General features: G+C 34.4%; 2 protein-coding genes across 5 annotated transcripts in view; both read right to left on the bottom strand.

Moving 5' to 3' along the window:
- Positions 1-499: 499 nt before the first annotated feature.
- Positions 500-19,709, bottom strand: GCG (glucagon). 3 transcript variants are annotated; one of them, XM_085228719.1, is made up of 10 exons: positions 19,568-19,709; positions 12,195-12,290; positions 11,441-11,626; positions 8,681-8,813; positions 7,207-7,307; positions 6,677-6,838; positions 5,799-5,852; positions 4,266-4,403; positions 1,923-2,066; positions 500-989 (listed from the first exon to the last, which is right to left on the bottom strand). In XM_085228719.1, the coding sequence occupies exons 5-10, from the start codon at positions 7,302-7,304 to the stop codon at positions 965-967; spliced, it is 621 nt and encodes a 206-aa protein (XP_085084845.1). In that variant the 5' UTR covers positions 7,305-7,307; positions 8,681-8,813; positions 11,441-11,626; positions 12,195-12,290; positions 19,568-19,709; the 3' UTR covers positions 500-964. The 3 variants fall into 3 exon arrangements, with proteins under 3 accessions (XP_085084845.1, XP_003207643.1, XP_085084846.1); XM_003207595.5 differs by lacking the exon at positions 8,681-8,813; XM_085228720.1 differs by lacking the exons at positions 8,681-8,813; positions 11,441-11,626; positions 12,195-12,290 and having other exon boundaries at positions 19,568-19,706.
- The window catches only part of FAP (fibroblast activation protein alpha), a 40,106-nt gene continuing 29,879 nt past the window's right edge, over positions 17,603-27,829 (bottom strand). For both annotated transcript variants that reach the window (XM_085228718.1, XM_085228717.1), the window contains 6 exons: positions 27,055-27,109; positions 26,257-26,356; positions 23,164-23,228; positions 21,823-21,895; positions 21,482-21,555; positions 17,603-19,754 (listed from right to left, as the gene is read on the bottom strand). In XM_085228718.1, coding sequence (XP_085084844.1) covers positions 19,653-19,754; positions 21,482-21,555; positions 21,823-21,895; positions 23,164-23,228; positions 26,257-26,356; positions 27,055-27,109 — 469 coding nt within the window. In that variant the 3' untranslated portion in view covers positions 17,603-19,652. The remainder of the gene's footprint in view (positions 19,755-21,481; positions 21,556-21,822; positions 21,896-23,163; positions 23,229-26,256; positions 26,357-27,054; positions 27,110-27,829) is intronic.

Genomic DNA, 27,829 nt, shown 5'->3' with positions numbered 1-27,829 from the left:
TACGAGTTTCAGTATAATGTTATTAACTGCAAGAGGTGATGGATACAGTGCTTTCCAGAGGAAGAAGGAAGAAAAGTATATAACATAGATTATTAGAATGATCTCAGGGCCACTTGAGTTGGCTTTACTCAGCAGTTTTATAAGCCTTGACAGTATTAGGTGGTAGAGTTTCCACTATTAATGAAGTAAATTTTAGTTAATATTTTTCAAATCTGTCCTCCTGCTTCTCTGAGAAACAGCTATTTATGCTAATGAATACTATTCAGTCTTGCTTCCATCTCTAGCTTCATCTTAGATTATTCTTTATCAGCTAAGTATAATCAAACTTTATACAGTTTTTCTCATAAAATTGTAATAGAGAAAAATTGACAAAATGCTGATTTTGTTTTATCATTCTGAACAAGCCAGTTCCAAGATCTCAGTGACAATAACATTAGAATAAATTAAAATTGTGTGGAAACAGACAAAATGGATATACAGACAAAAAGTCAACAGAAAAGAAGCTTGAAAAAATTTATTTATAAGGCTATTATTTAATATCCTTAAAGCTTAGCCTTTTTATAACAAAGGTTTCAACAGGGATATTCACTTTTCAGACATTTGCAGCTGCCAACCCCTACATAATAACTGGTGATTGAATCATTTGCGTGCATAAATCAATTTTTAGAAAAATAATTTCATAAGTAAATATAAATGGAGTTATTTCAGTCCAAATACGTGGAAAATATAAAGAAGTGGAACTTTCATAATCTTAAAGCTATTTTGATAACCACCCCTTAGATAATAGGTATTCCATATATAATCCTTTGGCAACATTAAATGAAACTACAATTATTTCCTGGCATGCAAGGTGACATAGCTTTGTTACACCCAATGTAAATGACAATATAGATTCCAGAATCTCTTCATAGCTGGCAATTCAGGCAGTGAAGATCTTCATTTATCCCATTTTTATCCTGCATTCTTACTGATATTCTCCCAGAAGGTCTCTGGAGAAAAAAGAAGAGAAGAGAAGAGAAGAGAAGAGAAGAGAAGAGAAGAGAAGAGAAGAGAAGAGAAGAGAAGAGAAGAGAAGAGAAGAGAAGAGAAGAGAAGAGAAGAGAAGAGAAGAGAAGAGAAGAGAAGAGAAGAGAAGAGAAGAGAAGAGAAAAAGCAGCAATTAGGACAAAATATAAATCTCACAAGATTTGTCACATATGCGTGAAATATATTTTTTCTATTTAAGAATTAGCAGATATTAGTTCCACAAATTCCTTAATGCTTTTCTCTAATAAAAGACTGAAGACTATTTCTAAAGGAAAAGATTTCTGAAAGTTTCAAATAGATGACTTTCTTAAATTAATTATTTCAGTGCTTAACCACTAACAAACACAAAAATATGAAATTGGTATTCAAAGCCATGTTTTAATTATAAATTCAATTTTTTTTTTCTTTTTGCTGTTTCATATTTCTGAGATTAATTAGAGATTTGAGGTCCTTTAGGAGTCAAAAGGCAAAGTTAATAAACTTTTGCAATGGACACCCAACATATTAGAAAATCTGGCCTGCACATATGCCTTACGTGGACATTGCATTAGGTTTGAAATGCTTTGTCATTGTCAACAAATAACCCTCAAATATTAACCTGTTTGTAGAGCTCAGATAGAAAATGCTCTTCTCCCAGCAGCGTTTGCCTATATACAAAGAAATTAAAGAATGGTTCTTAAGTAGCTTTTTGGAATGACTTGTTTTTAGAGTGTCATACCCTTGTTCATTTCTGTAACATAGAGTTTGTAACACTGTAATGTAACACATGTGTAATACATGTAACACTGTTACATGTATTCCCACTAAAGAGAAAAGTGAGCTGTATTTTCACTGTGTGTGACAAATCCATTTAGAAAAACAATATATTAAGATAAATATGATCAAAATTCAGGCACCTTTGGGTAACTTTTGTGTTAATCAGCCATTTTAGGAACTCTTTGGCAGCCATATCATCCAGGATTTTGTTGATATCACTTGTGAAAGTGCCATCTGCGTGTCTTCGGCCCATTTCTTCAGCCATTAAAGCTTTTTCTGGGAAACTTCAAAGGAAAGAAATTGTGAAACAATTTGTAAGTCCAAAGCAAAAAAACAAAAACAAAAACAAAAACAAAAACAAAAAAAAAACCTGATAAAAGGGCCTTATTACAGGTTCTTAATTACTGAAAATTTCCTTTTATTTTAAAGAGTTAAAGGTTGAGCCAGGTGTTGTGGCTCTGGATAGCATGAAGCATATCAGAACATCTTATGAAGCATTATTTTAACAGCAGAAGAAAGCATCAAATTCTCCCTTCACAGGAAGGGACTCTTCCTTTAGTCTTCCTTTAGTCTAGATTCCTCTTTAGTGTTTTTCGATGGATTTTCTTTTAAAGCTATAGATGCAAAAACATAACTAAGTCAACAACATCTAGGCCAAGTAAACTAGGCATCCATAAAACTCACAGTAGATTTACTAAGAATCATTTTTTAGAGAAATATCACTACTAAAACATTACAGTAAAATTTTCATACGGATTTTTCTATTTGATTCTTAAAGTCCCAGTTTTATATTTACAATTATATTGCATAGATATGTAAACTGTAAAAGCAGCAGCTTTTGGGGGGGATAAAATAACTGAATTCAAATATCTGTATTAAATTTATGTGCTTTTTTGTTGCACAATAGAATTTTGTATTTGGAATCCTATTGCAAATCTTGATGTATCCATTTCTGACCACTGGAAAGTCATTTTACCAAGGGGCTTATTTAAAAAGCTTATTTCAAACCATCAAATAAAGGAAGATTTTGCTAGGTTCCAATGAGGTTTGCTGATTGAGGCACACTGTGTTCTGGGATCAGTGACAGGCAGATTTTTTTAAGTACTAATTTTAGGAAAAGCTACATTCAAGTCTGACTGCAAATAGTACTAAATATTAGGAAGTAGAAGGCTGCTCTGTATGTAATTCTTGTCTAGGTTTTTAAGCTCAGGTCATCAGAACTCAGCTGTAATCTTTCTTTGCTATATTTGTTAAAATAACCTATCTCTGCTCATGTAAATAAAAGTTAACAGAACAAACAGCTGCAGATCTGAACATCACCTGGAAGCGGCACCAGCCTTTCCCTTATTTGTATAGCTTGATCTCATTTACTTAGCACTGTTTTTTCATCATTATTTTCAAAATTTACTTTTACCTAGTTACCTAGTTAGTCTTCCTTGACTACAACACACAATCTTGTCTTACAGATTATATTTTATTGTTGCTGTTATTTATTATTTTTAGATATTATGAGAGATTTACATAGTACTTTACAGCTAGCAAAACATATAATAATGGGATGAACTGAAATCCCTGCCCCGAAGAGCTTACAGTCTAAAGGCACAAAAAGTACAGAACAGTTAAAAGGTAGTGAGTGGCATGTGCATGATGTAGCTCCTAACCACACTGACTTGGAATGGTGATAAGATAGAAAGTGCCTGAAATTAAGGCTGTTCCAAGAGTAAGTCTATCATGAAAGAGATACAAAGTCATGAGTGAGCAAATGAAGTGAATAGGTTTGAGAAATCTGCACTGAATATATGGAGAGCAAGATAATAAAAAAATCCGAGATGTACCTGAATCAAAACTATGGAACTGAGTCTTGGAAACTGTGAACTATAGCAAAAGAAATAGAGGTTCCTTAAAAAGAAAAATAAGGTATAGCTGTAGGAAATTATGGTTATTTTTGATGCTACAATTTGTGGAGACTTTGCGGATAATAGGAAGAGCAAAAGAAGACATTAGTAACTGCTGGGAATGATCACCAGGAAAATGGCTGTGGTGGCAGTGACATTGGTACAAATTTAATCTTGGAAATATTGCAGAAAGAATGATTGACTACAGAGGCAGAGAAAAAGAGAAAGAAATTTAAGATGACACTAACATGACTCATCTCTGTGAGAGTTAAGGAGACTCTGAGCAATGTTATGTGATGAGGAAAAGGTGATAATTAGAGGAAACTCTGGTTTAGTTTTAGATATATTGACCTTAAATATAATTTGACCTTTCAGAGTGTAACAGTATACTGAACATGTTTGTTTCAGTCTATGCTTGAACTTAATAACTTTAGATGGTAGTGTAACAGCCACACAGTATCTTCTATTACAAAAGGAAAATGTGAAGTACAGTAGAAATGATCAAAAATACATCAAGATTTCATAAGATTTGATTTCTAACCTTGAAAGCAAAGCAAAATTTAATAATAGGAATGGATGGATTCTTACTCTCTTCTTCCTCGTCCATTCACTAACCAAGCGATGAATTCTTTGGCAGCTTGGCCTTCCAAATAAGAGGTGATATCACTGGTGTAGGTGCCTTCAGCATGTCTCTCAAATTCAGAATGACGCTTGGAAATTGCATTGCTGAAAGAGGAGCAATACTCTAGGATCAGACAGTATTATTTATCATTTATTATTTTTTTACCATTTAATAATTTAAATTTTCCACTAAACATTCTGTAACAGAGAGAGATTTTTTCTTTGCTTCTCAAATTACTCCTGATATTTTCATTTTTCAGTTCTGAAAGCAATGCATATGCTACACAGTACAGTTTTGTGTTAACTGAACTAGCTCTAAAAAAATAAGGTACTGAAAGTGTGTATAACTGCATTGGAAAGATCTTCTGCTAGGTGAATTAGCTTAGCACAGCAAACTACCATATTCTACAGATATACTTCTTGTTACCTCTAACTGCGCTAACTAAAAATTCCATTAAGCTACTCCTTCTGTGCTCATCTTCATTATTTCTCAGCCAAACTCCTCAGACTTACATTTTTGATGTTACCCTGCATCATTTTGAGTTGTTTTGTGAATATCCATTGTTTTCAACAAAGTAATAATCTTGGAACAATTTCAAATTTCAAACTTGATAAACTAATTTAATAGAAAAGAAATTGCTTCCCAATTCTGCCCTGATTCTTTCTCTAATTTATAGCAAAATTATGTCACACTGACCCTTAGGAAGACAAGCTGCATTGAGAAATAGATGTGTTTTGGAATATTTTCCCATGAAAAGTTCCCTTGAATTTCTATTTCAGAGTTTGCTCATTTCTGCCAAATTTTCAGGGCCGTTAGCATTTTGTATTATTTTTTTGTCTTCCTGGGATTTCACCATTCCTCCCAATTTCATACCATCTGCACTTTCCATCAGCATGTTAACTAGAGTTTGAAACATTTGTGATAAAACATTAATTTTGTTAAGATATGCTGTTTCATTGAAGCTGAAAGATTTAGTATTATATTGACAGCATTTAGAGCGGAAGGATTATTGTAACCCAAGATGCCCTCCCTGGATTTTCTGACAAAAGAAAAAATAAATCTAAGTATTTCTATCTATTTGGCAAACAGAGATTTGTTGCTGTGGCTGTTGTTTTTTCCAAATTTCCAACCCCTTGACCTCTCTTCTAGAATCACAGGAAACAAAATTTAAGCCTTCAGCCCAAATTGTTTTCTTTTTTTCCCCCAATCTCATTCTCTACTCTACTCTCCTGTATTATTTGGGATATCCTTTCCTGGTATGTCTTATTCTCATGCTATTGCAATTCCTGAAGTCATTGCACATAGCAAAAGCACGCATGTACAGACATGAAAAACAGATGTTTTCTCTTTCCTCATAAAAAGAACAGATGCAGCATAATTTCTTTTGATAAGTATTTCTCTGATTATGCTAACATTTTAAAGAATACCAGTTTATTTATTTATTTTTTTAACAGAAAATTAACTTTTTTTGAGTAACAATTCTGTAGCAAATAGAATACCTTGATAGCTGGTCCGGGAATTCATCATTCTCTTTGTCCTCCTGTCCTTGTTGGCTGTAGCGGAATTCCACAACCATTAGATCATTATTAGCAGTACATTGCAGAGCATGAATGAGCTGATAAAATTATATTGGTTGTTATCTATATATTATCATAAACAACCATGAATGATGGATGAAACATTATAAATGTTTTCTAAGTCTTATGTACTTAAATTAATATTGTATCTAGAAATGATTACTTTAAAGATTTCCATAGTGATTTAAAAGATTAATATAACAGATTTTTTGATTCTGTAGGCAGATCTTCTCCAGAATGCAGGACATAGAATTACTTGCTATTTCATTATTCATGCTCTTAGTTTGTTAGCCTTTGTTTAAACAAACTGTACCTTCAGAAAACCATGCCAACTCATGCCTCAACAGAACATTTGTAAACCATTGGTCAATTAAGCTTAAATCTCAGCTCTCTTTTCACAAATGAAACTTCAGGATTAAAGCAACCAGAGGCAGAAAGTCCTATTAAGGCTCATCAGCTATATTTTTACCTGATATTTGTGTATCTTGTACATATTGAAATTTGTTTCAGTGAATGAACTATCTGTCCCAAAGAGGCAGAGATACAGTCTCATTTTAGATCACATATTAGATAATATAATGACACTATGTTTAATTTATCCAATCAGTTTTGACTAATGTTGTACATACGTACATTTCTAATAAAATATTAAAGTTCTGTATAAATTTTCGCTAAGTACATTAGTAATTTGAGGATTACATGTGGTCTGTGACGGGAAGCTGAAATAAAGAAATTGAATTCATTCAGATTTTTGGCTGTTCTATCAGCATGAATAGAGCAATGTGACCGAAAACTCTTACCCATTTCTTTTAGTGCTCATTAACCATTGCACAAAATCCTGAGCTCGTCTGCTGTCCAAGTATTTGCTGTAGTCACTGGTGAACGTGCCTTGTGAATGACGCTTTACTTCATTCAGCTGCCTAGATTCATCTAATGGTTCAGACTGGGAAGCTTTGAATGATCTAAGAAAAGTTTAGAAGTTGTTCACTGGCAATATCTGCAGTACATTCTAGAGATGTACTAACATTTCTTTTAACAGTATCTTTTATAAAGTGAAAAAAGTGGAATATTTTTGGTTGTTAGCAGGCTAGTAAAATGAAACAATATTGTAGCTTGGATACTGCACATTTACAAGGTTTATTGGATAACAAAAGCACCTACTATTTAGAATAACAAAAGCTACTGTGCCACACTTTGCAACATTAAAAGATTTTACCAGTTCCAACAGTAGATTAAGTACTTTCTATAAATCATGATATGCTTTGCTTTGAAGAATAAGAAAGCAAAATTCAGGCTAAGGGTTTCTAGGAGGTTGCTCTAAAGAATTTACCTTGATTTCTCCTCTGTATCCTGAAGAGGATTTTGCCAGCTGCCTTGAACTATCATTAAAAAGAGTCCAGCAATAAAATAAATACTTTTCATTTTCATTGCCTGTCAAAACAGAAATAAGGCAACAAAGAAATATGTAATCATCTTTACTTATCACTGAATCAATTACATCAGAAAGAAACATCATCAGTGCTGATCTAAACTTGAAGAAATTGAGATCCTGTGTAATGAATGGAGTCTAAAATGCCTTGGGCAGACATTCAAAAAATGTAGTTTCTGCTCTAGTTTTTAAGCTTTATTCTATATTCAGAATTGTAAGGTGAGATGAGAGTATCTGTATCCTTTGTAAAAGGTCCTTATGTCCTTTGCTCTAAGTTCTGCTGATGGCAGAAGCATTGTATCTATTTTCATAACACTGTTTTACTGCAAAACTAGGGCAGTGGTATGACTTCTACTTTTTCCTGTAGTAGAGACAAAGTCAAGCAAATTTCTGTCAGGAATGCTGTCATATCAGCAGCTCCTTGTTCTTTCTTTCTGACCTGTAACACTCCTTTAATTTTGTTACGTTTTGGAAATAACACATATTGCAGCAGTAGACCTCTTGAGTAAATGGCATATTATTAGGAGACTACTTAGAAAAAAAATTAAGCCTCGCAATGGCTTAACAATTTATTGCAGGATATTCCAAGGTCTTTACTTCTTGCACATTTAACACAATATTCTGTTTCGCTTAACCACTTCTACTATGGGGTTTCATGGGATATACAAGATATAGTGAATATGCTTTGTCTAAATGTTAACAAACTGAAGAAGAAAATACTGTCTTCCAGGTATAATTCTTACTGTTTTAGGTCATTCTACTGACTTTAGTCACACAAAAGAAATGAGTACATTATTATCACAAGCACTCTAATAATTTCAAGACTTGCTGACTTTACTGTGAGATTATACAATGTAATTTATAGTATTTCTTTATTTACAAATGTACCGGTGGTTTACAGCCAAGCTGTGTCTTATTTGAGTAAGTGACTTGTTTACTCATGTAAGTAGTTCAGTTGAAACTTTTATTGAACTGTCACCACTGCAAAAAACGCATAATCCAATTTTCTGATTAGGTGCCATGATTTTCACTATTTAATATATTAATAGCCCTGTTGACACATAATTTCGTGTAGGGCAAACTGTTTATAAAATGAACGCTTTTCATTTGGGTCTTACAGAACCCTGCCAAAATGGACTATGATAATTTAATAGTCTGAAAAGCACTGAGGTTGTCTGTGTAAGCAGGAAATGAAGGGATATCTGCTTACAAAATCCATAAGTATTGTTTATTGTTCATCAATGTTTTGATCACTTAAATTTGTGGAATGACTGTATAAACAAGGAAATTGATTTAAAATGTTGCTAGGTGCTTTCAAATACACGATTCATTCAAGGAGTAAATGCTAAATCATTGAATAATGAATAGTAAATACTCATGAGTTCACATGTTCAAAATGTCACTGGAAATAATTTCATCATTGTCATTGAACTTGGACTGATACTTGGCTGTTTGACGGAGCCCTTCTGCTATCCATGAAATTTTCCTGTAGAATTTTATGTTACAGTCTGAAAAACAAAGTGAAATAGGAAAGATGAATGCACTGAGGTAAAGCTATAGGTGGTATAATAGGACCCAGCTATAAACACCATCCCCACTAAATGTAATCTGCATTAAACTTCTCCAGCTCTGATAATTTGATATGTAAATTCAATTTGAAAGAAAATACATATATTCTCTATGCCTTGTCATAATAGGTTGGATTTAAATATACAATGGCCTGGAGGACTCTAGGCTATTTTGCTTCAATACCTCAATGCCAGTATCAAAATATTTAGTCATTCAAAATCTTAATTAAATCTTAATAAAAAATGGAAAATAAATTGATGAATATAAGACTTCCTGGTGGATTTTATTGTTTTAAACAATGGAGTCAATTTCCTTGTCTCTATCGGGAGCTACTGACAGTATCTTTTTTTTTTTTTTTTTTTTTTTTTTTCCCCACAGAGTGTGTAACGTGTTTTCTTTTGTAATGCTTTTGTAATGCTGTCATATATGAGATTTGTTTCCTACATCTCTATAAAACATACCTGTAGTAACAACAAATGGAGTGGCCATGTAATCATTCCTATTCAGTCCTATTATAATCTTAACTATTATATCAAACTCTCTTTTTGCTATTTCAGTTGGAGCTGTAATTTGGTGGTGCAACACTGACATCCAATGTTAGTCCCAAAGAATGCATAATTTCACATTTCATAGGTTTTCAATGACACAACGAAAGATCTGCCTTATTCTTAGGTAGATTACTTTACTATGATCACAAAAATGGCTTGATTTCTGTGTAGTGACCCTCATGCTAGCTGACATAGCTATAAATGAGTTAGTCCAGACACCAAATATACTCCGGGTATTGCACTATACGTAAGTAAATATTCCATGTGTAATAGTATACTTAATTTGAAAAACTAGAACAGGATATATACTTTACTACTGTTTGTACCACTGTTAAATCATGATAAAGTTTAGATATAAACCTAAGTCACTGAAACGGAGTGAAAGAATTAGCCTCATCTTTAATCCAGTCTGTTTATAATAATATCAGACAAAAAAGCTATTGTGATGTATACAACTTGAAAATAAATATTTAAAGCCTATTGTAACTGACAAACAGATATTCAGTGATTTAATCATATCTTGAGCTAACTCTTGAGTCTCAGTTCTATAGGGCTTTTAGATACAAACAGTCCCACTAGCTACTTTATGCATTAAAAATATGTTTAAATTTAAATGTATATAGAACTTGTTTCTAAATTTTTAAGAATCAAATTCTGAGAAGATTAATAAAAAGAAAGATGTACAAATGCAGTTTTGGAAATTAATCACATTTTCAAGTAAGAGAAACCTGGCCATCAATAGAATAAACATTTAAAAATGTACTAACTAGCTGTTAAAACCTCTGTCAAACATATTTTCCTAAAAATTTAGAAACTGTTTAGTCTGTTCAGCATTTAGCACCTGTCATTTCTAATTATAATAAGAAAAACACAGGGATTCTACCGTTAGGGTGCAGGAAAACTAAAGCTAATTTCACATAGAAGGTGCTTATGAAAAACATTTCTAATCAAAAGGATCTCACTTTGTGCTATCAGAAAGTATGAAATGAATATTATTTTCTTGATCAAACTGAATTTTTTAGTTTTCCCACGTATTTTGCTGTGGTTATCTTTTGCACACTGTGCAAGTTATACTAACCTAATGTTACTGAGTTTTCAAAAAAAAAATTATTTCAAAAGTCAGATTTGTATCCATTTCCAGTTTAAAAATAAAAAATACGGAATGACATCACTAAAAAAAAAAAAAGGAATATTACAAATGAAAATATACAAGTGAATAAAGTAGATTTCTATTGAAGCAACAATTACAGACAGCAATTATTTCTATTATTAGTGTATTACTGTTTTGGATAGATGTGCTTTACATCTATTTATCTGTAGCAATTCTAGCCTAAGGAAGTCCAGACCAGAAAAGTAAATTAAATTTTATACAATAAGCAAAATAACTTGAAAGGTTTTATTTTTTTTTAATGCTATAAAATTTCCCATTAAGATCTTACAGTGATATGAAAATAATAGTTTTTTGAGATGGACTAATCTGAAAGTAGGGCAATGGAATGGTAATCTGTAGGGTGATGGGGTGACAAGCTGTTTTGGACAATTTTCAGTCAACGTTTGTATAGACCCATTTATTTTGTTTGTATTTTCCCAAGTTAATCTATATTGATTCATATTTAGGAAGGAGCCGTAAGGAATGAATATTTTTAAAATAATGTTCATTAAATATCCCTGAAGTAAATAAAAACATAAATATCAATAGTTTTGTATTTCACATTTAAATTCTTACTACAATGCCTGTTTTGCATCTTTACATGCTTAACTTTCCTTCTCTCAACTGCTTCTGCAATCCTAGTAGTTGACGTTCCATTTTGGGATTATTCTGTTAAACTAACTCAATAGATTAAAAAAATTTAAATGGTGATGTCATTAATTTCAAACATTAAGAAGTATAACCACAGAAGAAAACAACAATTTGTTGAAAGATCCTGCATCTCTGTTGCAATCTTTGGGCAATACAATTCAGAAAATGCATTCAGCTTTCTCAGATGAATTGTATTAGTACCTCACATAAATCTTACCTTTTATATTTTGAAGTGATATGCAGCAGTTGTAGAAAGATCTGCTATTCTCTCTTCTGGAACTATGGAAAGCCTTGAGGATCCTGAGATCTGCCTAGCTGCCTCTTTTGCACAGACTTATATATATACTGTTCAGCTCTAGTAAGCATTACCAGAGTGCATCATTGCTGACAGTTCCTTATCCAACTTTAAAAAAAAAAGTCATCATATTTGCTATTCATTTCATTTGATAATTTTACAAGCAATTTCACACATTCATTCTGCTTACTTTATGACATCAATGCTAACATGGATTTGCAAAAAGAGTAAGGTAGCAATGTTCAAATAAGTAAATATTAAACAGAAGGGCATTAGGATGATAAACAGTTGGCTAGAGGTGCTTAGGATTAAGGCAGCAGTTTCTCCAAATTCTGAATTGTCACATTAGAATTAATCAAAACATTTAGTTTTAAGCAAAAGGCTGGGCCTGTTGACATTAGTAGCATCAACAAAAGCTATCAATTTCAAATCTAAATTTATAGATTTAATATGCTATTAACAATAACCAGCACTACTTCCCCGAAAGTGCTACTTTAATTTTTCAGGTAGACTTATGCCTATAATATGAACATAAAGAAGCACTTTTATTTTGAAGCGCTACAGCAATGGCTACCCACTATGCAAAGCCTAGCCCAAGTCAAATTTAACAACAAAAAAGACTTGATTATCCTTAGATGCATTATGCTAACTCTACTAAATGATATTTCATACTCACTGGAGATCTGTATGCCAGACTTCCATTGTAAATTGGGTTTCAAACCATGGTTTACAGGTTTATACAAGATAAGCCTTTTGCTCATATCTCTGTTCCCTACAAGGAAATAATTATAATAAAAAATATAGGTGTGAGTTTCATACTTGTATATGTTCTGTACAACTACAGCCAAGGTCCCAAAATATTCACTAATAGATGGGGGAAAACTCACATCTGTGATGGGGCAGCACTGACACAGCCATCTGGTGACAATAGTAGGAGAAACTGACAAATCTCGTCAGTGTCCCTGGCAGCTGAAAAAAAGCTCACCAGTAAGGAATACAAGTGTTTTACCCTGTTGGTGAAGCAACAAGTGAGATATCCTCTGTCAAGAAATTCCTACAGAGATTCCCTTATTCTTTTTAAAACGAAAAGTGCACCAAAAACAAAACATGATTATTATATATATAGAATACTGTGCATCAAGCAGAGATTTTAAATATTAAGGACTTCACTTTCAGTTTCAGTTCTGCTCAGGAGGAAGAAAGGTCTGGATTTACAGCTGACATCTCGCTGGACATAAATACCAGCCTATATTCCAGTATAGAATGACCATCAGTTAATTTTGGCATAAATCATACACATTACAAGGCAATCTTTTATTTCCCCTACCACTGCTCCTTGAAGCCAGCAAAGATAATTTTCTGCAAGTTGATCACAGTCATATCGGCATAGCCAATATTACACAACTGAGACTGTATAAACTTAACAAATTTAGAGCGGCAAACAAAACTAAAAAATGCTTCCTACAGTTCTGCCCTGAATATCATACTGTGGTACCATAGTAAATATGTAGGGAAACACTAGGGAAAATAAATGTTGATTTTTTGGGGTGTTTATATATATATTTTTCTCTGCTCTTGGATCCATGTTCTGAGATACATGGTCCGTTTTTAAAATTTCTGTCTAGAATGCAAGTGACTACTAATGACACTGCTGAAAAGTTAAGACCATGCTTTTTGGCCCTCTCACCATTACCTTCAGTCAGTTCATCCAATCATTTTTGAAAGCCTTACTTTCCCTTTTTGTCAGTGTTCTTTTTTAAATACTACTTCCTTTTCTCTATTTTTCACATTCTCTTCCCCATGTCCTCTTTCTTCCTGCTTGTTGCTGTATTCTTCCTGTTTCCAAGCCATTCAAAGTCATGTAACTGCAGTCACTGACTAGCATAGCATATACAAACTTGCATATATATCTACCAAATTTGGATTTTCAGACTTATTAGTTTGAAATGACCTATCACAGAATTACAGAATCACAGAATGACCAGGGTTGGAAGGGACCTCAAGGATCATGAATCTCCAAGCCCCTTCCACATGCAGGGCCACCAACCTCCACATTTAATACTAGACCAGGCTGCCCAGGGCCCCATCCAATCTGGCTTTGAACACCTCCAGGGTCAGGGCATCCACAACCTCTCTGGCAGCCTGTTCCAGCACCTCACCATTCTCTCTTTAAAGAACTTAAAGACCTAGTCTGGTTTCAAAAGAAAAGACAGCCCCAGAATTACCATCTCCTAGGCAGTGTAATATCAAAGACATAATGCCCACGGTGCCAAAATTAACCTGGAAACTATCTTAAGCTCAAAAAATCTAATTGTCTTCCTGAGATGCCAGTTTCACTGTGACATTTTGTCTTCATATCTCAACATTATTTTTACTTGCAATTTAACACTGCAAAATCATGCGGTAATTCCAGAACTAAATATTAGAAGGCACTCTGTCCCATGAAGTTCGTTAACCTTACATCTCCTGCAGGCAGGCATGCTCCCTGGCTCTGCAGTACACTAATATAACAGCAGATGGTGATAAAAGGGTCGTTTAGACCTTTATTTTGCACCAGGATGAAACACTTGTTGAAATGGATTGTCACAGACAATATAATTGCATGTTGAGTTAAACTGCATGGGTTTCTAAACATAGAATACAGAATGTGAGACAATACCTTCTTCTCCAGGATTCAGGCTCTTTTTGTTTGGGTTTGTATATTTTCTTGTGTCAGATAAAGTTTCTTGTTTACAGTAGGATGATTTCAGGAAAAAATATATGAGACAGCAGCCCAGTGCACCTCACTGAGCAGGTTGTTACATGGGCTATCTCATTTAGCAGGTCATCTAGCATCTAAAAGATGACTGCCTGATTATGTTTTTCAAGTGATACACATACAATAAAGTACAGGAAAGAAATTAACTACCATCAAGAACCATGCACCCGTCAGTTGCCATAACTGAATCTACAGTAATACATATTTATAGAGCTCAGCAAACAAGTTCACTACACTAAACAGAAATAGAAAGCTGTCATGCATGTGTGAAGTGTGCATTTGTACACATCCTGAAAGAAGTTTTTCCTTTTACATCACAGATGTAAAAGTTAGATGGCACCTCCTGGGTCAAGTCAAAGGCTCACTCTCCTCTGTATTATAGTTCACACACACAACAGTACTTCAGATGAATGAGACTAAAAGATAGAACCTGAAAATGACCTGCCTTCAAGAAAGTTACATCTTAATGTTTTTAAAGTATCATTTGGAAATAATAAAAACTCCTTGGTTTGGTTCACTAAATCTGGAGATGATCAAAATTTCTTAAAGCATCACCTCAGCACGAGGTAATGGCTGCTGTTAGAGACTGCATATTGTACTCACTGGACCAGAAATCTAGGATGAAATTACAGAATTAAAATAAGAAAAAAATTGTAATGAGATGCACATTGACCTAGATCTGACACTGAAAAATCCAGGTGGCATGTCCTTTTATAGAATAGGACCGCAAACCTTTTCAAAGATGTTTTGTAAAAAAATAAATATTCAAGATTTGAACATTTTACTGAACAAGAACATTGTTGACTTTTTGAAGTTTAAAAAATACTGCCTTTTCTGTGTGTTTTGCTATTAGTACCTTTATATACCTAAAGTATAGGAGAGAGGAGGCTGAATCTTGGGATCTGACTACACGTCCAGCATCTTTTCTTTCTTACATTGCATAGGAAGCATTCTCTTCCTAATTTTCTCAATCATGACTGAAATGTGTAACCCTTTTTATTTACCTACCCTTGCTACATGATAATGAGGCAAAAAGAGGCTTGCATTCTTCTTCTGGGAACTGGTGCAACATACACATGTAGAAACTGACATATGTAAAGCAATTGGAGCATAAATGTTGCTCACATGCATGTACATGCACAAAATGCACGCATATATTTGTATGTAGCTATATGACTATACCCTGGAGAATGGAAGCTGCTTTCTGAAAAGGAAGATTAGTTTAGGGTCTCCGTGTCCACAGGAAAGAGTTATTGTAACTATGCAAATATCCCACACTATCTAATGACAACAAATTGGAATTGCTCCATTTGAAATCAATGGAGCTTCATCAGTTTGCGCAAGCAGAAGAGCCAGTCAAATATGTACTAGTTACTTTACATTTTGAGAAGACAATATTCATAATTGAAAGCAATACCAAATGCTCTCTTAACAAATACTATGAATTATTCAGATTAAATATAGACCATTCATAAGACTCTATAAAATAAACTAAACAGCTGCGCCTTGTAATCAGAACTGACTGGCAAACTAGAAAAAATTGAATGTATTCTGATTTTTACTTGTTAGCGAAGTAAAAAGAGTATAACACTAACCCCCTTCTGGAGACTGGCTGAGGTTACACTTGGTCTTCCAATGCTGCCTTATTTTCAGACTTCTTTGCAGATGTAGTAATCTCATGTGAAGGAAAGAATGTAGTTCCATGTTTAAGTATGAAGAGACTTACATTCATTGATGGATACCACATAATACTGTTCATTGATTCATACATGAAGCAGCAGTAAGGGGGAAGATGATGAAAATGGAGGTCAGAGAGAATAATTAGTAGTGGAACCAGTGTATTTGCTATAGTTTATGTACAGTCCATCTCCTAGAACAAAGCAGCCTTTGCTTTTCAGCTGTGTATTTTGTAAAAGTTATACAGGATTTTTAGGGAAAACAGACTTGCAAACAACTCTATCTGTGGTGATTTCTTCATTCAGAGCAAATATCAGTATGTCAACTTTGGTGTTTAGTAAACATCATTTATATGACAGACTTAAAGACTAAATTTCATTGTTGGAAGTGATATCTCAAGTGTGAGATTCTTATTCAAAAGGGAAAAGAAAATGCAGAATTACTCAACATTTTCTGAAAACTGGATCCTCTAAAATGGGCTAAGGTGAGAAGTAAAACTTTAAGGACTCTCATTCACCAATTTGGAGAATCTTGTCATGAAAGCTACCATTTTTTAATTTTAAAGTAAGTTGTTCATGTTCTGGAGCTGGTTTTTACATACTCTATGTTTGCAATGTAGACACATAATTATTTTTTGTATGTAAGACGAACTCTCGAACATATTTTTGTTAGCTTCGGCTTGATTCCACAGGACAAGCCCTTTCACCTTGAACTATATTGAAGTTCTCTTATAGAACTGTAGTTAAATATTATAGGCTCAACTACGGAGAAGGAATGGGGCAAATAATAGTCCTAGAAAGTGTCTTTGGTGATAGTTTTACATGGATTGTGATTGGATTAGAAAGCAACACAGAAAGGAAAAGGATTTTTTTTTGAGAAAAGGAGACTTGGGATATGGATCTTATCAATATATATATAAACATCTGAAAAGGAGGTGTAAAGTAGATGAAGCCAGGCTCTTTCCAGGTGTGATCAGTGCGGGGATGAGAGGCAATGTGCACAAATTGAAAACAGGTGCTCTGGCACAACAACTTTACTGTGCAGGTGACTGAGCACTGGCAAAGTTGCTCAAAGAGATTGTGGAGTCTCTGTCCTTAGAGATGTTCAAAAGCTATCTGGACGTGGTCCTGAACAACATGTTCTAGGTGGCTGTGCTTGAGCCCCTGAAACAGTCTTGGTGGGACAAGAAGTCTCTTCCAACTTCAATCATTGTATGATTCTGCAGTGGCTGGTTAGAAGTGCTCTGGATCGTTTCTAATGAATGATTGCATTGTTACCTGCTATTAGTATAGGCAAGCTACTTCAATATGTTATTTACGCTTGAATTTTTTTGATGTACACAGCATTCTGGAACATTTTCCCCAGGTCATCAAAATACATGGTTGCTCAGTCTAAAAGCTTTCAGGTTCAAGAGCAGTGTGTAAAGTAAATAAAATAACAATATGAAAAACAATAAAGCAAAAGTGACAGCAGCATGGTGCACTTTAAAAAAAAAAGTTTTCATAGCTTATCCCCACAAATGCTTCCCATAAACCCAGGTAAGTGGTGGACAGTTTAGAAGATGTGTTCTCTTTCCCCTCACAAAATAAAACAGACATATGGGCAAATAAAGGATGAAAAAGCTAATACATCCCTTGGGAAAAAAAAAAAAAAGGCACCTTCTGTTATTTTATTTGACACAAGTTCCACAAACGTGACTTATCTCAGGTAACTCCAGCAGCTTTTGACTACAGACCTATGGTCAAAGTGTAAACAGTGCATTGTATTACATTATTACTTGTAGTATCCACCAGGGGTTGGTTTATCTTGTCAAATTTCTAAGATGTGTAGGATTTTCAAAAATATAAATGAAGTATAAAGCTGCAGAATCAGAAAACTTAATGATTAATATGAGCTTGATACCATGCAGTTTGAAAACTGATGGGCTCCTACTAACTTATTCAAGTATCTAAAACCTTTAAACATCAGTTGCAAGACCCTGATTTTATTCTCTTTCACAAAAAAAAAAAAAAAGCAGTAGTTTTTGTGAGGTTGTATCAATACAGAAAAATGATAGTAAAATTTCAGTAATTTCAGCTGAATTGTATTCCTTACTTGTAGAATAATCACATCGCTGACAGTATTTGTGTTTACAGCAAATGCACATAGGACCATATAATCAACATCTAATTAGCCCTACTTTATGTTATATTTGCTTAACATTAACTTTCTTAGAGCTGTAATTTTTTCCTTTAACCATTATAGCAGTTGCATTTTAATTACATTACTAACAAAACGCTCATTAGCATCATGTAATTGGCAGTGTTTCCAACAAAACCTGAACTAATTGAGTATTTTCTGAAGAGTTCCTATCAAAGTATAATTTAACCATTACAAACAGCTTGGTAACTACATTTACATAAAGATGTCCAAGAAATGTTCTCATGTGCAGAAAATTAGATTTGATATTGCCATTAACAAAATGAAGGAAGTCATTACATAGCAAATCACTTCTACATTTTTATGATTTTGGCTAAATCCCATGTTTTTGTTAAGGGTCAAATTAAATGCCACAACTCTATCCGTGCTTGTTCCACAAGCAACAACCAGTCTCTAGGAGTTGGAAAGCAGCTTTATTTTTTTGTTGTTGTTGTTTTTTAGTTGTTTGTTTGTTTTTGCTGGGAATTCTACTCCACAATTTTTTCAGGTTATTTTGAACTTACTTGCTAATAGCAGAGCTGAGATACTGCGTTAGGCAGACAACAGTTCTTAGGCAGTGGGTTAATTCAGAATTTTCTAAACATGTGACCATCTAAAATGGATCTCCTGCTGCTTTTCTTGCTTATATTCTTATATTATGACTGGACTCATTTAATTACCAATTAAAAGAATATATGTGATCCAGTTATTCTTTATCTAGACTTTTTACAGGATGCTCTAAAATAGTATAAATGGAAACTAAACAAAAAAACCTGCATATTCCTTTGGTTTCTTCCCCACAAATCTGGGGTGAATGACATTAAAATTAATGTAAACGTTGAGGTGATGAGTAAAAACAGGTTGAAATGTCTAACATATTCTCAAATCAGACAGAAAAAAAAAAAACACTGAGATAAAATAGATATTGTGAATTTCCTGCTTCCATATTTAAACCTAATACAGGCTTTTGCATAACAAGGGCTTTAAAAAAGAGCTGAACATAATTTGAATAGAGTGTTCAATAATTATCCGTACTATAGCTTCAAATATTATGTTCCTGTCTCTGCTTGGATTCTTTCCAAGAAACTGGAAATATACATAAATTTTGAGAAACTAGTTCTTGTTAGGATGTTAATTAGTTACTTGCATTTCTTTCTTTGTCCCTGCCCATTTTACAGTTACAGTTAACAAATGTAATTATATTCATTTAGCAGTATGCCTTTGCAATGGACCACATATCTTTGGAATGCAGAATGTAGTTTAAGCAAGATGGCAATAAATGCACATGCCGTGTTACATTCTGATTTTATTTTTTGCTATCAAATAGGTGTTAAATGTGCCAAAACATGTATTAATATAACACCTGCTAATATACAATCTCAAAAATGGATGCAAATATCAAATTATAAACTTAAAAGATCCTGATATCAATTTACCTGAATATGATACAATCTGGGCACTGCTATCGTGGCATTCTCTCAGAGATATATCAGATGGCTTAGCATTCTCTGAGTAGCCTACTTATTCTGACAAAGAAAAACATTGTTTGAGGAAGTGGGTCATATGTGTGTAGAGATGTTTGCTGGAAAGTCCTGGAATCCCATGGTTCTGGTCAGTGTACCACTGAAAAGAAGGAAAAAGAAAGTCATAAACATGCATGCTCTCTTCAATTCTGTATTAATTAAAAAATACCAGAACTTTTTTGTATTAACATATAGAAGAAAATACGTCTCAAATAAATAACTTCTTACATGCTCTGATAGGATAGGATAGAAGGGAATGGATTTGAATGAAGTTGGGGTGATTTAGGAAGGTTAGATGTTAGGAAGAAATTCTTTACTTGGAGGTGAGGCATTGGAACTGTTTGACTAGAGGAGCAGTGGTTGCCCCATCTCTGAACATGCTCAAGGCCAGGTTGGATGGGGCCCTAGGCATCTTGATTTAGTAGATAGCAACCCTGCCCACGGCAGGGGTTGGAACTAGGTAGGCTTTAAGATCTCTTTTAATCCAACTAATTTAAAGAGTCTATGAAGAGCAGAATTGTTCTGTCTTCTCATTTAAGGAGTAAGAGGCACCTTTGGAATGTAAAATCTGATTCCTTTATACTGGTTGTATTAGTCAGAATTTTAAAAGCAGACTGGCTTAGTTGTTCTTGGTTTTGTTTTTCTTTTTTTTTTTTTTTTTTTTTTTGTGTGTGTGTGTGCCATGCTCCCCTGAATTCTGCCTGTTCTAACGCCTGTTTTAACAGGTTTTTTTTTTTTTCTAATTTTCAATCTCAGTGTGTTTGTGAATAGTTTACTTCCACTTGATCTTATGCCAACTGTCTTTCTGCATCAATAGCTTTTTCTTTCCTCTGTATTTCTCCTCCACTTTATTCATAGGCAGCAATCATTTTGTTTTCTAGATTTTATTTTACTAGGCTAAAAATGTTCTGCTTTCATTAAGTAACTCAAAGATGTTCCCCAGATTATCTTAACACTACTGAAACTCCACTACAGCTGAACAATAATGACTGAAACTGCAGACTTGTACTTTTCCAGATACTTGAGAAATGGCCCAGGTTTGCTAAATATCAATGAAGACAGGAAATGTGGCATTCACTTGCAGAAATACCAAGTACAGGGGGAACCCATGTCTGATCCATATTCAAGGTGTTCATGGACCTGGGAAAGTGGTCCAAAGCAGAAGGCCAATATGTTTGATAACAGACAGATACTTTTGTCACTAGTCTGGAGAGAGCACATGCAGAAGCATAGATTAACACCTAATTCAGTGTTACTTTTCCTCTGTTCATTTCTCATTTATATCCTCTAACCTCTCATCTGTGTGTTTCTCTGCTTGCCTGCATCATCTTCCCCAGGTAAATTTTGTAAACAACTCATTTGTTTTTTCATGTCCTTGACATACTACTTGGATACCTCATTCCCTTTTTCCCTTGTTTCACCTTCTGCCTGTCACAGACATGTCAGGTCAAGATAGAATCCATCAGAATCACTGACAGTTTTGGTCCCAGAAGCCAGCTCTTTCATCTCCCTTGCTTTTATTAGCTATCATAAAATTTTAGAAAGAAGTTGCACTCTCATTCTTCTCCCTGGCTCATTTTAAAAGCTTCTATGTTATACTAGATAAGAGAGAAGTTCTGTTAAAATACAGAGAGAAGTTTGAGGGAAAGAACAAGCGAAACCTTTGAAGAATAAATGATTTGTAAACAGTAAAAAAATGTAGCAAAATTGCCAGATCTTGTTGAACTGGGTTCTTAAAAACATCAACAAACAACATCAACATACCAGATAAGCTTATTGATAAAGCTGTAAACCACTGTTCAAAATGAAAAATAGTCTGTTATTTACCATTGCCTGGAAATCCACCTGTGCATTAACCAGAGCTTTTGCAATTTGTGCTGAGTTCTGAAAATGTACGTTATCTGAAAAAGGAAAAAAAAAAAAAGATTGGCTGTGGAAATGTGTAAATACCACAAAGCATAAAATTCTAGTGCATTAAGTTGTGTCCACTGATTATCAAGCAATACAGTTGACATAACTAAGAACGAGCAAGCATCTAATAATATGTTGCATAGAAATCTATCTAAGATCTAAGTACTGATCCTAATCAAAGGCACAGAAAGATGCTTAATGTTTTTCAAACACAGTGATTCTGATTCTGTATTTGTACTACCATTTGCAAACCTTACCATCTGCTGTTCCATGAATGAGAAGATACTCAACGTTTCGGAAATTCTTTGCTCTTGCCATCACAGTTGAATTCTGTTGAGATGAAAAGTGAACAGTTCAGCAGCTTCAATTTAAACTACTAAGTCATGGAGCTAAAAGGCTTAAATTACCCAGTGTAACAGCAATCAAACAGTTGGACTGGCATAATAAAGAAAGCAGTAACTTCATCTCAATCTGAGATTAATAGAAACTAAATACATTTATAGGCACTTCACAAAAAGCACAGTACCCACCATGTATCATTTTCTGAACACTGTAATTCCTGGCTACTCTATGAAGGCAGTTTGGTATTGAGCATTGCTGCTATTTGGATGGAGAATAGACACTGAGAATATAGAAACACAGAATGGCTTAGGTTGGAAAGGACCTTAAAAATCATCTAGTTACAAATCCTCTGTAGTGGACAAAACTGCCACTCACTAGATCAGGCTGCCCAGGACCCCATCCAACCTGGCCTTGGGCACCTCCATGAATGGGCTATCCACAGCTTCCCTGAGCAACCTGTGCCAGGGCCTCACCTCCCTCTGAATAATGAATTTCTTCTTAACATCTAACCTAAATATCCCCTCTTTTAGTTTAAAGCCATTCTCTCTTGTCCTATCATTAGCAGACTACATAAAAGTCAGTTTCCCCTTCCTGCTTGTAAGCTCCTTTCAAAGTCTTAGAAGGTCACCCCAGAAGCTTTTTCTTTTCCAGTTGGAACAAGCCCAGCTGCCTCAGCCCTTCTTCATAAGAGAGGTGATCCAGCCCACTGATCATAGTACAGAATTCTTAATAGAATGCTTTCTCTAACTTTCCTGGATTTATTTCAGGTTTGTCTGTATTGAGAGCTGGTATGTGTGCTGCTAAAGGAAGCTATAGATTTCCTACCAATGTGAAGAAAAGCAAAAATGCAATCTGTTCTTGCAGAGGAACGCGTTCTGACTTTTTAGTCTGAAGACATTATTATCAGACAACTAAACTGGCATAACATAGCAAATATTACCAACCAAAACCTAGTAAACACCAACATTTTAACCTCTATCATGAGTTCTTTCCTAAGTTAATGATTTGCAGTGTCAAAACAGACAGATTTGTCCAATGAGAAAATAAGAATCCTACAATTTATCATACCTAGGATTGATAAATATAAAACTGTGACTAACTACAGAGATATGAATTTCAGAGCAACAGCTTTAGCTACTACAGGGGTGCCATTATGCGAGCTGGCAGGTCTTTTATTTCATTATATTTTCACTATTCTGCTTGTCTATGGAAATGTGATTCAGGTTTAAGGCAAATGAAAAAGAAAGAATTCTCACCTTATAGTGCTCAAGATTATCGGACTCTACAGGAAGACCCATAAATCGTTCTGTGTAAATAGATGCTGTGATATTAAAGAAGAAAAAAAGCAATAATAGATAAAGAATGCAGATTGTGTCTCCAGTGACGCATAGAAAATTGAATGTTTATGTTAACTGTATCTGTTCTGCTTGATTTCCTCATAACACAACAAATCTAAACATATTAAAAAATACGAAGGATAATTAATACATCTCCTCCTAACAGTCCTTGCAGAAATAGTGGTTTGATACTAATCTGCAGAAACAAGATTTTGTGGATAAATACAATTAACTGATGCTACTTTATGCTACTGGTTTGAACTCCTGAAATCAGTTGAACAAGTCATGTTGTTGGATAATTTCAGTGTGGTGGAAAGATACTAGAGACTACTGTCAGGAAAAAAAAAACACAGAGAAGAATTCCAGCCTGGGATGCACATGAATATTTACACTTAATATGGAAGAAATGTTCTTTTTTCTTTTTCCTACAAGTCTGAAATGAGAAATACTTGCGGGGGAATAGGAAAAGATAAAAACTTGCACTGAAAAAACATTACAATTGCTTTTCTGTCTCTGTCCAGTTCCTTTGTCTAACTGCAACGAAGGTTGTTAATGGATTTGAAAATAAAAACAAGAAGGAATAACTGAACAGTATGTAACACCAAGAAACTATTAGGAATGGCTTCCTTTGAGCTGCCTGTATGTTTGTAATTTAACTGAAAGCAGTTATGAAAATCTGTGTAAAACTGATGTAACAGCTGTCACTACAAGAACATTATTTACGACTATCATTGAAAGAGTTACTGGCAAATACTGAGTTGTCAAGCTGCAGTACTATGAGAATTTTATTTATTTTATGCAGTCAGGGCTTTCTGATGATGAAAGGCTGGCATCTTTCTTTCACATAATAGAAGTGCTGGCCACAGCAATTATTAAGAAATTGAGGCTAGAAAGACCGTCTGGAGGTCATTTTGTCCTATCCTCCTGTACATGCAGGGTCTTATAGATCTGGTTGTTCACAACTACATTAGCCATATCTAGATGGCTTCTGATTATCTTCAAGGTGGGAGACTCCACAAATACCCTGTGCAACCTGTGTCAGTGTTTTACCCACTCACTAGATATGTGTTTCCAGATGAATCTCCTGTGTTTGACTTTGTGCCCATTGTCTCTTGTCTGGGCGCCACTGGAAAGAGTCTGTCTCTATCCTCTTTGCACCCTCCCTTCACATATTTATACACATTGATAACATTCCAAGTCTCCTTGTGCCTTCCTAAACAGAGAAGTCTCCCATAGATATTTTCTAATGAACTAAGTGTAGAAAAACATAAGTAGCTCATCTTTTATCAAAATCCTTTATCATTCAATGAAAACAGAAAATGTGCAATATCTGTTGTCAACACAGTGTCAAACAACCATATTGGGCTTGAGTTTTCAATAAAATAAACTCTTTTTGAATGGCTGGCATTTCTACAGCATTTTGAGCCAAATTCTCCACTCTCTTCTACCAGTATAGCTACAACAAGTCCACTGAGGTCAGCAAGAATAGTGTTACAATGACTAAGTGGAAGATTCAGCTTGTCAATTACTGAAGAAAAAAAGAGAGAGATTGAGAATTTTAATAAAGCAGTCACATATTTAATGTTCTAACTATACATTGTCCCTGAATGCAATTTGCCCTATGATTGTTCAGCTGCTATATTAACTGACAGAAAATGGAGGTGAGTGGGAAGTTTTTAGAAAAAAGTTATGCTCCAAACTCTAATCTATGCATCTAAAAGAAAGCAGTACTAAATCTAGAAGCACTAGGAGCCCAGTATATCCTCTGACATTACAACTCTCCTTGGAGTTTTAGATACGTAGCATCCTGTAGTTTTGCCCCTAACATAGTTCACCACAATATTAACATGTTCTGTTTGCCAAAACTCATGACTAATGACTTCGTTCTGCTTCCTTCCTTCCTTCTTTTGAGAGCACCTTTGCCTGCCTAGATTTTCCAATGTGATTTAAGAAAGACTCTTTAATAATCCCTTGACAACTAAAGTGATACTTTTGCAAAAAATAGTGCTTAATGCCTGCATTCTAGAAATAATTTTGTGATCATGAGCGAAGATGTCTTCAAAAAACATTCATGCCAGTGAAAACATGAAGACTATGCTTCCTGTGTCATACAAATGTTTTCCCCTTTGTTTGCAAAACACCATAAATACAAGGAATGTCTGTTCTAGCAGTCAGGGAAGCAATCCTTTCCATTTAACCAAAATTTTTTCTCATAACCAAGACTTAGCAAACGACCATATGCTAAGTAAATGTGTTCAAAGTGCTACATTTTCCTCACTGAAAACATGCATGGCATGATTCTTTTTTACACTAAGGTTCCTTTATGCCATGCCAAAAGCTAGCAGGTCTGCAAGTATGAGTATGCATCTGCTTCATTTGCACAGAACGGTCCTCAGATTATACTCCCAGAGATTCTTCAAAACAGTTTGGAGTCTTAGTCAGTAAACATAAAGAAAAATATGGCTTATAACACAACAACAGCGGGGGTGTGGCTGAGAAAAAAAACCTAAGGGGTAAATACTTAAAAATAAAAAAAAATAGGAATTCAGACATAAATATGTCCCTCTATTTTTTTCTGCTTTTTGGAAATAGCCTTGCAATCATCAGTGGTGGTCATTCCTGACAGAGTTCATTTGCAGATGAAGTTGGAGTGTACTGTGACTACAACACAGGTAGAAAAACAGTTCAGCTGTTTCTGAACTCGGTGATACTATTTTAACAGGATTTTTTTCAGAGATCACTCCAGAGTATGGTGGTTTACTGAGCGGGTTTTACACCCTTACACTTACAGATGTGCATTTGGAATTGTGACAAAATCTGTTTCAAACTGTCAATTGCAGTCTGTTATTTTCACTAAGGAAAATGTTAAACTTAAGGTCTTAAGAGTTTTATGTTTAGGTAATTGCACTTCCTCTAGGTTTCATATTGCCATTCTCTTGCAATGAATTCATTTAGAAAGTCATTAAATGCCGCATCTCTTTCCAAGTCAGCTTTTATGACAAGTTTCCATACCATAATATTCCCAGCTGGAAACAGGAGCCACAGCTATTCCACATTTAAATACTCCACTGCCAGATCCAAGTGCCAGAGAAGTTACATATCCACCATAGGACTAGGAAGAAATCAGAGATAGTTTAAAACTATTGTGAAGCACTATTTTGTTCTCCAGATCAAATTCAAATATATTAATTTCAAACTAAGTATTTTGCTTTAAATACACAGAGGATTTATATTTTGATTTTGAATGGATCTGATATAAATCTGGAAAAAACAAACAGTAAAAAAATAAAATACAAGGTCTTTCTAAATGATAATCAGAAAATAATGAACATGTATAAAGAGAAAAGTATTGGAAAGTGTTAGTGAGTGGCTATCATAACAGTTTATTTTGTAAACATGCCTGTTACTGCTGGTTAATCGATATTGATTTACCTGGACAGTGAGAAGAGGTGGATAATGTGTCTGGCCTCCAATCCCTTTTGGTATTCCTTACAGCACTATCCCTAATCCACAAACCCTTAGGCACTGTTTATCAGCTTGCTCTCCTGCAATTCTCTGTTACGCTGCAGATACTAAGCAGGCTAGGAAGCAGGGTTCCAGTAATGTTTGTGCATTCTTTAGCTAGACATTAATGATGAACAATTGAGCCTAAAAGACTTAAAAATTTCTATAAGGGGGCTGTGTGGCATATATGCTGCCCCTGTAGTTATCTTAAGCCAACTCTTTTCTACAGAGGAATAAGGAAGAATCATATGCAATTACATTACAGGATTATTTCCAGATAAATAAAAATAAAAAGAAACCACTTACCCAGCCCCATATTGCTATCCGTTTCTCATCAATAAAACCCATTTCTATAAATTTCCTGTGGATAAAAAAGAGAAATAAATGTATTATTGCAAAACAAGAATGTTAATACTATACTCAATTAGCAAAGAATATTTTTCTCACTTTTTTCAAACATCATGCCAATTTCAGCAAATTGACAATCGACATAGCGTATCTGATTTCTACAAAGCATTTGACTAACAGACATTTCAGAAGAAAGGAAGATTTTTTTCTTCAATGAATAAAAATAGCCAAAATGAATAGTTTATTTGCATAGTATTTTTTGCTCTAGAGGATAAAATGAGGACTCTACACAACTACCATCTTGTAAAAAAAAAAAAAAAAAAAGTTTTTAATACCTAATATCTACCTGGATATAATGTCCTGACTCTCCAAATTAAGCTTCATACATTAAGGAAAACATTGGGTCAAGACAGAAAGAGATACAACTGGGTTCAGATACATCCCAGGAGATACATCAGCAGCTGTTAGCCTTATTTTACTAGGGCTAGCACAAATGACAGGCAATACCTAAATTATCCAATGCGGTCTGGGTGGAACCAAATTAGATGAGCCAAAAAGTGATTCAGCTTTGTTATATTGCTGTCTTAATCCATGGGATTCCTCCTATAGTAAAAGCCCCTACAAGATCCTCCCACTAGACTATATGATTGATTTTCTCTAAAAATCTTCCATCTTAAACCATGTGTTAGATCAGGAAGATGGAATGCAATGCATTTAACTGACTAAAAATTTA

Source organism: Meleagris gallopavo, chromosome 7 (assembly GCF_905368555.1).
Source record: "Meleagris gallopavo chromosome 7, MGAL_WU_HG_1.1, whole genome shotgun sequence".
NCBI lineage: Eukaryota > Metazoa > Chordata > Aves > Galliformes > Phasianidae > Meleagris > Meleagris gallopavo.
The sequence above is the reverse complement of the archived record's forward strand: the minus strand, read 5'-3'. Positions and strand labels throughout refer to the sequence as shown.